Source organism: Vulpes vulpes, chromosome 2 (assembly GCF_048418805.1).
Source record: "Vulpes vulpes isolate BD-2025 chromosome 2, VulVul3, whole genome shotgun sequence".
Lineage (NCBI taxonomy): Eukaryota > Metazoa > Chordata > Mammalia > Carnivora > Canidae > Vulpes > Vulpes vulpes.
In genome coordinates, this window is record NC_132781.1 from 25,634,435 (window position 1) to 25,646,984 (window position 12,550).

A 12,550-nucleotide genomic window follows, 5' to 3' on the forward strand; every position below is an offset into this window, starting at 1 on the left:
AAAACCCATCTACCTCTCTTTCTCCCGTGCCCCCCATACTTGGGTAACCACCCTGCAAAGAAGATTCAGGAATGCAGTATGCTTGGCTATCTAAATAGGCAGGTACTCTGTGCTTGCTGCCCAGGTTCTTGTTTCCTCTAGGAGGTTCAGAGAGGCGAGCTGCTCAGCCGAACAGGGCTGCTGCCCTCACTACAAGGCATGTCCCTGGGAATGCCAGGACTGATGTGGTCTCCAGGCACACACACTCTAGCTTCTGGCTCTGGGGTGGGGGGCAAATCAGAGGGCAGAAGTGAGGGTCTGCCTGCCAGACACAGTAGAAGTGCTGGTGTGTCAGGAAGAGAAGGGGCAGACGGCAGCTGCAGGGCTCAGAGAAATAACGAAAAGGTGCTGGCAGCAATCTATTTTCTAACAACATTAAAGCTTTCAAGGGCTTTGGTAAATCCTGCGTCCCCACCTTCGCTCTACCCTGTCCAAGCTCCCTTGTATCTCCCCAGGAAAAGCCCTCCCTCATTTCTAGTCCTTTCTGGGGATATGCCCATGCTCTGTAGAGAAGGAACACCAATTACTTCGGGAGATGTCAGGGGAGCCTCAGGTCTTTCTGGTGTAATGCCAGAGTTGAAGGACGTAGCTTGTGCCAGGCCAGGGGGGCTCGAGCAGGAATTTGAATGGAAACCCAAAATCTAGAAGCAGAGAGTTCCCAGCAGGCCAGGAATGAAAGATGGGCAAAGTGCATATTTTGGTTTGGATGCCTACGTTGATCAGAATTCTCTCACCTCTTGACTGCAGCCACAATATTGACAGGTTGCTAAGAGTTCCTCGAGGGCTGGAGCCCATCCCGGGAAAAGAGGAAAGCTGCACAGCATGGCCTTGCCAGACCCACGGAGGCGCATCGCTGACCTCTGCCTTGCTGTGGCAAGAAGCCCAGACTTGTTATATAAAAGATCTGGCCTGCAGCTGGAGCCCAAGCAAAAACACATAGCCTAGAGCCTATGCCTCTAAATCCAGCCAGGGAACATCTGAGGCCAACCCCCCCTCGAGCTGACAAAGAGAACTCTCTCCAAGGAGTGGGGTAGAGGCTTCCTAGAAGGTTGGTGGCTGGAAGTGACAGAAACAGGGAGAGGTGGGAAGCCTGCACCTGGTAAAAGGGGTTGCACCCATGAGGTTGTACCCCGGAAGCAGCCTCGAGTCCTGTCCTCCTGGAAGTCCTCTTTGACTTGGTACATTATTGGAATTAAACACTCCTTTCCAAAGAGAAGGGGGCATGCACTCCAGGCCTGGGAGGGCAAAGCATAAGTCATCTTACTCAGCCTTTGCAAAGGATGCAGGGAACAGAAGCGCCTAGAGCTCCAAGGAGGCGGCCCCCGCTGTTCACCACTGGAGTGTGTCCTCCCTTCAAATTCTGTTTGTAGATCTAAAGAGGGCCACTGATATTAGCTGCAGCAAATTCTTGTTGGTTCAAGGTGGGGCATTCCCGTGAGAATTCCTCTCCTCTAAACTGTGCCAAACATTTGGCCCCATCTCATCCCTTGGCTGTCTGTTCACTGGCCTTCATGGAACTGGCATCCAGACCTGTAGAGGCCAAATCTTGTTCTCATTTCCTTATTCTTCATTCCAACATGCCGAGAACAGTACTGGGCATTCAGACATTCACTAGCAACATTTGAAAATAGATCTTGTTAAAGAAAATAAATCAAAGAAAGGGACCAATGTGATGTGCACAGAAGAGGAGGTAGGGGGACAGAAGTGCACAAAACACTTTCACACTTGGCCATCACCCCACCTGCGAGCAAGCAGAGTGGCCACCTGCCCCTGGCTGGCAAAGGAAGAGCCAACGTGCCCAGGACCCCCCAGGATGGGGCCTGCTTCTGAGCTGGTGTTCTTCCTACCTCGTTTCCTCTTTCCTGAGAACAACTCATTTGTTCTGAAGTTGAACAGGAATGGGTTTAAATCTATCAAAATGGAAAATATTTGACTCTTAACAACTGCTAAGAACATTGAAGTTCTGAGTGAGACTAAGAAATATATTTGAATAGGAGCGCCTGGGTAGCTCAGTCAGTAGAGCACCAGACTCTTCATTTTGGCTCAAGTCATGATCCCTGGGTTGTGAGGTTGAGCCCCATGTCAGGCTCTGCGTTCAGCTCAGCTCTTTCCCCCACTACCCCCCCCCCCACCCTGTGCACACACTCTCACACTTTCTCTTTCAAATAAATAAATAAATCTTAAAAAAAAAAAGGAACAAATATCTTTGTATAATTTCACACGGAAGATAACTGCTTGCTCAGGTGAACACTATCTTATTCAAAAACCAACCAGTGGGCCAGGTGATCTGTGGAGATTCCGTCCAAGTTTAGGATTCTTACTGAGAAGACTGCCAGGAAAGAAAATACTGACAGACAAGTCCTGGGCTCCAAAGGACTCAAATGAGCCCACCAGACTCCCATGGGCTGCTGGCTAGGGCTCAAGTCTTCATTATCTGAGAGCTTTCCACTCCTACTGCTCCAGTGGGATCTCTCCTGGCTCGACACACTTTCTGGCCCCTTCTTCCAGTTGTCTGGGGAATGTGAACTTGGTTGAATGTTGGCCTGCTTAATTTTAGAAAGGTAAATCTCATTTTTGAAAACCTAGAATAGATTCCAAAGTCAACTCTTGCTTACCCACACACGAATACTCAAAGCCAGACTGGAAAGCCCAGATTGAGTTCTCTCTTCCACTAGCCAGGTGGAATGCAAACTCATTTTCACGTAAGTTTACAGAGAAAACCAAGCCAGTAAATATCAGATGCTGAAAAGCCACATGGCGAAGATGTACAGCCAAAACTCAGGACAGATCATTTCAGTGACTAAGAGTTGGTAAATAGACCAAAGGCCTCCTCAGCCAGCCCCTTCCCCCCATCCTTAACCCATTAGGAGAGTGCGTCATTACCTGGGTGGCCTTGTCATTGGTACAGCAGGTGAAGGCCCCATCGGCATCTCGTGGCCACTGGCCCAGAAGGTAGGAGCTGAGGATGGTGTCCAGGGAGAATGTACGTCGGACTTGGGGTGGCTGAGGCCTACACACTGACTTTTCTGGGGCCACGGAGCATGGGACGCTGGCTGGAAGAGAGCACAGCCCGCAAACCTTGACATCAGCATGGAGGAAGGAGACGTGGTAACAACCTTCTCTCTCCTAAGAAAGTCTCACCTGACAGCCACGTCTTCACTTGTATCCACCTCCCTCCTAAAAGATTACTCAAAGTGGCCCATAAAGCAGATATAGTCTGACCAGAGCTGTCCTGATTTAACCAGCTGGCCTTTATCACTGGAAACAATTTATATTATTTTACTTTGGACAAGGGATTATTTTATATATGCCTTCTTTTTCCTGTTCCTAATGGACTATGAGCCCTGAATTCCCAAGTCTCAGACTAGTTCCTGAGAACAGGACCATTTCCCATCATTAATGAGGAAACTCTAAGTGGCAATCTTTTATCCCCTGGCCTGCCTCTCTCCGGCACCCACTGCAGGGCTCCTGCAGGGCTCCTAAGCACTACACAAATTCAACTCAATTAACTGAAGAACTCTTCATATTTCCTTCAAGACTGGTTAGCTCAGGGAACCTAGGTGACTGAGACAAAGAGAACAATAGAACTCCTTTCAACCATCCGGGATAGAGGAATCCAGCTAAGGAAAATCAGTCTTTGGGTTCCCTCCTCTGTCTCTGACTCCTGGCTATACAGGACAAAAATAAAGCAATTATAAATCCATCCATTTAATTTTTACCTTGGTTAAAGCCTTTTTGGAAGAAGGTAAAAATCGAAACTGTTGATAAAATGTAAAGGTTCTGGAATCATCTGTAAGTTTCAATCATCCGGGTTGACCCTGTTTTCCATGGCCACATTCAAAACATTCTATCTTAAGATCTATAAAGGCTCTTTCCTTTAAACAGAGCAGAAACATTTTCACATCTGTAGTAATCCCTTGATAATTCATGTGTGCATTAAGCACAGTGAAAGGAGCTGGGGATCGTAGGTATAAATAAACTTGAAGAGTTTTATATTAAAAAGACACCAACAGGTTGGCAGTTTCTCAAAAAAGTTAAACATAAGATTACCATGCAAGCCAGCAGTTGCCCTGGTAGATAAATATACAAAAGAATTGAAAGCAGGGTCTTGAAGAGATATTTGCACACTCAGGTTCATAGCAGTGCTATTCACAACTGAAAAGTGGAAGCAACCAAATGTCTGTCAACAAATGAATGGATAAACCAAATGTGGTATATACATTGAGCAATGGCTCATTAGTCTCAAAAGGGGATGGAATTCTGATACATTCTACACAACTTCAAAACATTATGCTAAGTGAAATAAAGCAGACACAGAAGGACAAATAGTATATGATTCTACTTCTATGAAGCAAACTCATATGGACAGGAAGTAGAATAGAGGTTACCAGGGACTTAGGGGGTGAAGGGAATGGGGAGGTATTATTTATGGGCAGAGTTTCTGCTTGGCATAATGATAATATTCTGGAAATGGATGGTGGTGATGGTTGCACAATATTGTGAATGTATTTAATGCCACTGAATTTATGAACTTAAAATGGTTAAATGCTAAATCTTATGGTAAGCATCTACCATAATAGAAAAAGAAATGCTGGGAAGCCCGGGTGGCTCAGTGGTTTAGCGCCGCCTTTGGCCCAGGGCCTAATCCTGGAGATCCGGGCTCCCTGCATGGAGCCTGCTTCTCCCTCTGCCTGTGTCTCTGCCTGTTTCTCTCTCTCTCTCTCTCTCTCTCTCTCTCTGTGTCTCATGAATAAATAAATTAAATCTTTTAAAAAAAAAGAAAAAGAGATGCTAACCACACTATGTATATCCTCCAAGTCCATTTACGTACTTACACACATTTTGACATAGTTATAATCAATGTGAAATGTATATTATGTTCTGCTTTGTTCTATCCATTTCATAGACCCATTTCCAAGTCTCAACAATCTACACATTTGTTATTTCCAATAACTACATAACATTCCACTAGGTTGGTATAGTCGTTTGCTTAGCTGCTCCCATATATTGGGCATTTGAGGGGTCTTCCTGCCCACAATCTAGGTATCACAAACGTTACTGCATGGATAACTTTCAGTCTGTTTTTATCTAATTCAGCATCTTTCCGAGTCCTCTCCCTCAGCTATCATACGTGCTCATTTAAAACAAAAGAAAAATGATATACTACAAAAGTAGTAAGTGTGAATTGCAGAAAAGTCAGGAAATATATAAACAAAGATAAACCTCAAATCTTGACATCCAGAGATAATCACTGATTAGGAGATATATCCTTGTCAGCCAGATTGCTGCTGTGTATGTGCTTTAAAATGAAAAATGATATCATACTGTACAAATTGTTTTACAATATGTTTTCACCTTATACCATAAACACTTTTCCAAACAGTATATATTGATCCGCAAGACATCCTTTTAAAAGATCTTAACATTTCTGTTAAAACTCTTCAAAGGCTCAATAGTCAAAGGCCTCAGGTTCTGGTCCCACTTACCTTTCCTGTACATTTCATTCCTCTTCAAGGTCTCTATGTCCTGAACAAGCTGTACTATGCATCATTTCCTACCTATGTCCTGTGACTTCCTTCCTCTAAGGTTTTGCACAGGTGCCCAGGGTCGAAATCTGCCCTGTGGGTCAGGGACAGCCTAACTGCCTCCACCTCCACAAAGCCTTCTGGATTTTCTGGAAGGAATATCTCAGAATTTTCTGATTTTCCTCAGCACTTTGTACTCTTCTAGTACTTAGCACCCTCTTGGATTATGGGTATTTTAACTCCTAGGTAATAAACAACCTGCAGCCAAAGATTGTCTCTAACTTATCTTTATACCTCCATACAGTGATGAAACATTGGGCTGGCGATTGGCAGACACCTGAGTTTTCGTGTAAAATCAAAAACTGTTACTAAAGGGAGCAACTGCTCTAATTATATCATGAATTCAGTTTGTCTGCCTTGTACATCCATGCTCAACCCACTCCCCATGAGTAAAGCCCCCAGGGCTGCCTGTCTCTTCCTTTCTCTGACTCAGGAAGGTCTGACCTCTCTCTTCTCCTCCGTATCTTGTCACCCAGTAAGTCAGTGATAGGCATGCTGGGCTCAAGCCCCAACTTCATCTCCCACACTAGCATGTCAACCAACCATTCTTTTTCCTGTCCTGGGTTTGAGACCAAAAGGTGACAATCCAGGTATTTTGGGGAGGTTTTGATGCATGCTGGCAGGCAGGTCAGACACAACACTGCTGCCCTATGGTCCTCCAAAACCATACATGAGAACCCAGGGATGAGGCAGGTGGTAGCCCCAGAAAACAAGTTTACAGGATTATATAACAGAACAGCAGAGAGGCAGGTGGGAAGCAGATGAGCAAGAGGTTAGCTTAAAGGCCAGAACAAGGTGATCCTGATAGCTGCTTCATCACTGTGCGAAAGAGGGCCATGACTTCTGGGCAGGGAAAGCAGCAAGGAAAGGGGATCTCTGAGAACAGCCTCCTGAGCCCCTCAGCAGAAGCTGCTGCAAAAGCCTCCTTGAGATTTTTCTTTCACTGAGACCACAAGGGCTCTCTGGTATTTATATAGAGCCTTCAAGTTTTGCCCCATCTCCACAGTCTTTTCATGTGAGTCTTTACTCTCTGGTCAGCCCTGAAAGGGGCTTGGGGGGACTATTAGAGAACCAAGGCCCAGGGAGAGCCTACCTCAGACTGGACTCAGTTGCCCATGAGGTCCGATGTGGTCCTATGCCTAAACCCAAGCTTCCTTCCTCCTCAATCACCCCACGTAGGCTTCCAGCCCCTTGGCATCAGGAACACCCTCTGAGGTTGCAGGGATAACTGCCTAGACACCTTCAGAAAGGACTTTTAGTTCCTTTTCAGGGAAGGGAGTCTTCTGATGGCAGGCACTGCCCAGATGTCTATACTGACTTTCTGTTTCTCGGGTTGGTTGGTTTGGGTTTTTTTGAAGTCTTTGAAACCTTGGGATTCTACTATCTCCCAGGGACAATTTAAACCACACCCATTCGATAAGTTCACATTACCCCTCATATCCCACCTCACTCACAAGCTACAGTAGAAATCCAACTTCAAAGGCAGTAATCAGAGATGGGATCGTACTCCCAGTACTCCCGGGCAAAGGGAGGACCTAGAATCCTGGAATTTGTTGCGAGAATCCACCCACCCACCCTGGTCAACTCTACGTGCTTTCTGGCTACCTTTGACCAAAGTGATTCACAAAGACTCTGAGGGCATCATGGGTCCTGACTTGCTCTCCATATACAAAGAAAAAAAAAAAAACACGAAAGGAAGGAAGGAAGGAAGGAAGGAAGGGGGATCCCTGGATGGCGCAGCGGCTTAGCGCCTGCCTTTGGCTCAGGGCGCGATCCTGGAGACCCGGGATCGAATCCCACATCAGGCTCCCGGTGCATGGAGCCTGCTTCTCCCTCTGCCTGTGTCTCTGCCTCTCTCTCTCTCTCTCTCTGTGACTATCATAAATAAAAAAATAAAAAAATAAAAAATTTTTTAAAAGAAAGGAAGGAAGGAAGGGAGGAGGAAGGAAGGAAGGAAGGAAGGAAGGAAGGAAGGAAGGAAGGAAGAAAGAAAGAGAAAAAGAAAAAGAAAAAAGATAGATAAGATAGATAGAGGGAACAGATAGGAATGGAGAGAAACCGAGCAACCCAATCCAGAACCAGTGGCCACGCATGCCCTCCTCTCTGCCAGATCTGTGAGGATCTCACTGCATTGAGGTCAAATTGGAGGCCTTGACTCTGTTTCTTTTCCTTTTAGGAGACAGCTCGGCCTCAGCCTTATTTCTAGGGTGACCACATCCTATCACTGGCACAGTTCCTACCAGTTACATGATGACAGAACCACCTTCTGTCTCAGACTCAGCAAGTCCCCACTTCCCCTCCCCAACCCCCAATTCTTGGCATGTCCTGACACCACTGAAGAGAGTAAAATGCCGTGTTTTCCTTCTCATCCAGAAAATAGGAAGGGGAGCACTTTTTGAAAAATTAGATTTTGATAAGTAAAGAAAACTTACCACTTATTTCAAAAACCTGGCCCTAAATGGTTTGGTGAGCTCCTGCTAATTTGGGTGCTGAAACTGAAGGGCTAAACCAGTGTGTCAAGTTCCCCCCAAATACAACACAAACCAAAGCTAGAATCAGACAGTGATGGGTGTTATACCATCCTCAAAGGGGCAACAGGCTGGAGCGGCGTGGCTCCGCAATATCCAGAAGAGGCTCAGATGTGAGGGACCCCGTTCTGACCAAGGCTCTACCTTCTCCTGATGCTATAGCAGTCAACAACAACCCAACCTCCCTGGGCCTACTCTCTCATCTGGCAGGTGGGTGCTCAATCCCAGCCGACATTACTTCCTAGGAGTGCTCTCAAGAACAGAAGGTGAGATGCAAAACTGCTTTAAAGTCTTCATTAGACTGATTAGGTTGAACCAGTTAATGTCACTTAATCCCTCCCTCCTCCACAATTCTTAAGGATAGAATGTGGGGGTAAAAGAGCCTAGAAAAAGAAGATAGCCCAGAAAAGACACACAGAATGAGTCCCGACCACACTATCCCTTCCTTATCCCACACTTCTTTATAGAGTGTCAAAGCCTTGCCTAGTGACTGAGCCAGCATGGACACCACCTTGAGGAAATGGAGAGGCTGCTTGTATGTGCTGTGCTGCCCATGGAGCCCTTGCTCAGTTGGGAACGTCCCAAAGAAATCTCACAAGCCAATATAGTCAAAATAGGAGCCTCATGGGCTCATCCCTCATGGATACACTGGAAAGATCTGGGGATTGGGTTGTGCCCTGCCATTGTGTGATTATGGTCAAAGAAGAAGCATTGAGAAGTTACAACAGTTGCTTGTGGTTGGAAGCTGAACTGTTTCATTTCTGGAAAGTACCCTCTCAGATTTGGGAAACAGGGGGAGGGCAAGAGGACAATCGGCTCCCCTATCTGAGAAGGGACGCCCATATCATGACGGGTCATGACAAAGCAGCAGGCTGCCGGGGCACCGGCTGGGTGCCTGCAGGAGGGTGGAGTGTCCTGTTTACAGTGCAGTGGGGTATTATCGGCCCATCGCATGCAGCAGCCTCCACAGCCCAACCACCTGGCGAAGCATCCTGGCACAGGGCCAGGCCATTTCACCATGCAGCTGAGCAGTGGCGGATGCTTGCGTTCTTGGGCAACAGCAAATGGAAAAAACAAAACAAAACAGCACACACCGGAGATAAGAAGCCTTAGGTGCTATCTTCCAGAGACACTTGGTTCTGTTTCCCAACTGCTGCATTTATATGGCTTCGAGGACAGGGGCTCTGAGTAGAGAGCGCCAGTAGTCAGGTGTCTGAGCACTTAAGGGTTAGATCAGAGGGCAGAAAGCAGAGAGCAGACAAGACATTGGACCGAGAACAGCCAAGAGGGGCCTGGTGCACCACCATATACTGACTAATTCCTCCAGTGAGCAGATTTTGAGCGCCTATGATGAGCCAGTCTACGAGCACCGGTGATATGGGAGGAGTGCACGCAGCTACCGACAAGGGTGAAGTGCACAAGGCTGCTATAATCCCTAAGGGCCAGGCTACCAGGCACAGCCCCTGGGGGTCCCCCCAGCCAATGCCTCTTCAGAAGGACCACCAAACTGTCTCCGCAGCTCCCTCTTCTCCTTGGCTAGAAATCAGCTCAGGCCTGACCATACCAGCAACCCCCCACCCTGGGAATCCAAAGGAGAAGGATGACAGCACTTAGAAGAAGAGCAAGAGGGGGTCAGGGGAAGGCAGCAGATGATGCAGGAAGTGAGGCTTTTGTGGCTGCCTTTCTCAATTTGGCCAGATAGTGTGGGGTGGAGGTTTGGCAGCTCACAAGGAGAAACCAGTGGCTGGCCAAAGGGTCCCAGCTGGGCATCTAGGGGGAGCTGCTTCACTCACATTACTACCTTTGAAGCAATGTAGGAGAAGCCTGGGGAGTGAGACAAGGCTATTCTCCCCACCCTCCATTAACACGAGGCCCAGTGATCCCAAAATACCCAAGAAGGACTGCAGAAGGCAGAAGGACAGCCGATGAGATCATACATGTGGCCCAAACTCAACAACTAGCTGGTCTAACAAATGAGCTATGAGACACTTTCTCACGTTGTTGGGCTTTGAAGCATTATTAGCCCTAGTCTTCTCACTGCTCCTCTTAAAGACAGATAGCTTAATATAGCAGAAGCTGTACCTTTTTAGAGGAAACATGAAAATGCAGATGAGCAAAAACTGAAAAATAAAAACTGTGCTGGTCCCCGGCTCAGAGATTGCCACCTATCCACATCCTTCCTGATCTCTCTGCGTGCATGCATGTATGCGTCTTTTTAATGAGATATTAGACACTTTTTCCTACAATCTGCTTATTTCCTTCACTGATCCTCCTTCAGAAAGAGGAGTAGGCAGGGGTGAGGCAGTCTAGGAAGGTGAGGCCGGGCACACAGACTGGCTGGCCATCAGGGGAGCAGGTCCTGCCCTGTCCCCCACCCCCCACCAGCTGTGATACAGCGCTTTTGCTGGGGGTGGGGAAGGAGAGGAGTATGCTAATCTGGAGAGGAGCAAAGTAAACCAGGGAATCAGAATTTCTAAACAGTTCCCCAATAACAGATTGGCAGTTAAGTCGGGGAAGTTCCCCTCCAGCAGCTTTATAGGGATTCTTTTTCCATTTCGGTATGCGAGTTGGGATTGAACACTGCAGGCAGTCTTCTGAGCAACCTGTGGCCTAGCGCCGCTAAACTGCTTAACTCAGGGATGTGTGTGGGTTTTGGAGGGAAATTGTGGTCAAACTGAAATTCCCAATATGACTGTACAAGAGTTAGAAGCCCTCCTTGGAAAGCCCAAGGAGAACCCATCCATCCTGGCAGGAAGAATAAAGCTGGGGCTTAAAACACTTTATTCAATACCAAGCAAGCAGCTCATTTCAGCCACAATGGGGAGAAGAAGCTACAGAAACTAGATTGAAAAAGAAAGAAGGAGGGATCCCTGGGTGGCACAGCGGTTTGGCGCCTGCCTTTGGCCCAGGGCGCGATCCTGGAGACCCGGGATCGAATCCCACGTTGGGCTCCCGGTGCATGGAGCCTGCTTCTCTCTCTGCCTGTGTCTCTGCCTCTCTCTCTCTCTCTCTCTCTGTGTGTGTGACTATCATAAATAAATAAAAATTAAAAAAAAAAAAAAGAAAGAAGGAAAGAAGAGTAGCATCACATTTCCCTTACCAAGGAGGCATATCTAAAGGGAGAAGTGATGATATTTGTATACGCATGAAAAAACTACCTGGCCAGGCCCTCTGTTAATTACTAATTCCATGGTTAAGTGTGCAGCTCACATGAAAATATTTCTTTCTGGCTATGTGTCTGACTTCCCAGCACGCAGATCACATCTATGGGAAGCTGGAAAGAAGCGCCAGGAGAAACCTATCTAGAGAGGTCACTGTGGGGGAAAAAAATAAGGAATACCGTCTTTGTATCAGCGAGGAAAAAGGGTGATCCCAAGTGTGAGTGTGTGCGTGCGTGTGTGTATGTGTATTTAAATAGAGTAGACACCAGTTATTTAGACGGTTGTTCAATTCTCAAGAAGCTACAGTTAGAAGAAAAGGAAGTGGTGTGAACTTTTCACCTTTTATCTGAATTCTCTGAAGACTTCTGTAGGATTTCAACATTCTTAAAGCAAAACAAAATACTAGCAGTTAGTGATTGGAGCATGCTTTTTCCTTTGGGATCCACTTGGCCTCTGCAAGAATAGCATAAATAGCACATAGCCTTGCCCTCTTCTTCTTAAAAAAAAGAAAAGAAAAAAATCCCCACCCATGGTTATTTGGGAGTGACAAATCTCTGGGTGGCCCATAAACTCAGAGGACAGGCATAAACCCTTCTATATCTTCACTTCTTATAACAATTTGATTCCTATCAAGTCAAGAAGAAATCATGACATCCAAGTCATCTCTCAGGTAGTCTTGTAAGATAAGTGAGGGAGAGGAAGAACCAGAGATCGAGGAGGTTCATCTATAATGAACCCTGTGAGAGCGCATCTGTGATTGAAACTTGCCGATTTCTGCTCTGAAGGTGTGCACCCTATACTCTCGTGAACTCATCTATGGAAAAGGATGCAGAGCTTCTGGGCGGGGGAGTGCGGGGATGGGTCACAGGTGAGGTGAACTGATTTCTGCAGTGTCACAGAGGAAACTGAGATTCAGATCTTTTCTCCCCAGAAGACCTGGATCCCTGTGTTCCATCGTCAGATTCAACTGTCTTGACTGCCTGGCTGCTTTGGTTCAGGAACTAGTCCACAGGTTGGAAGGGTTCTACTTTTTTCCCTTGCTAGGAACCAGGGTGATCATACCTGGATCTCAGGAACACTGTTTTACTCACTGGGTATCTTGGGTGGGTCAAGGGTGAGAAGACAAATGAAAAATGAGAGATTCCTTTTCTAGTAAGGAGAGCAGAAACTGTCTGAAAGAAAGAAAAGGAAATAGGAACAGAATTACGAAGAACTTCCAATCAAAATAATTTCTGCT

The 12,550-nt window shown here is 46.6% G+C and overlaps 1 protein-coding gene across 1 annotated transcript in view; it reads right to left on the reverse strand.

Moving 5' to 3' along the window:
- The window catches only part of FAM117A (family with sequence similarity 117 member A), a 43,032-nt gene that overhangs the window by 14,791 nt on the left and 15,691 nt on the right, over positions 1-12,550 (reverse strand). Inside the window, exon 2 of the mRNA XM_072747442.1 lies at positions 2,923-3,092. Within this exon, the coding sequence (XP_072603543.1) occupies positions 2,923-3,092 (170 nt within the window). The remainder of the gene's footprint in view (positions 1-2,922; positions 3,093-12,550) is intronic.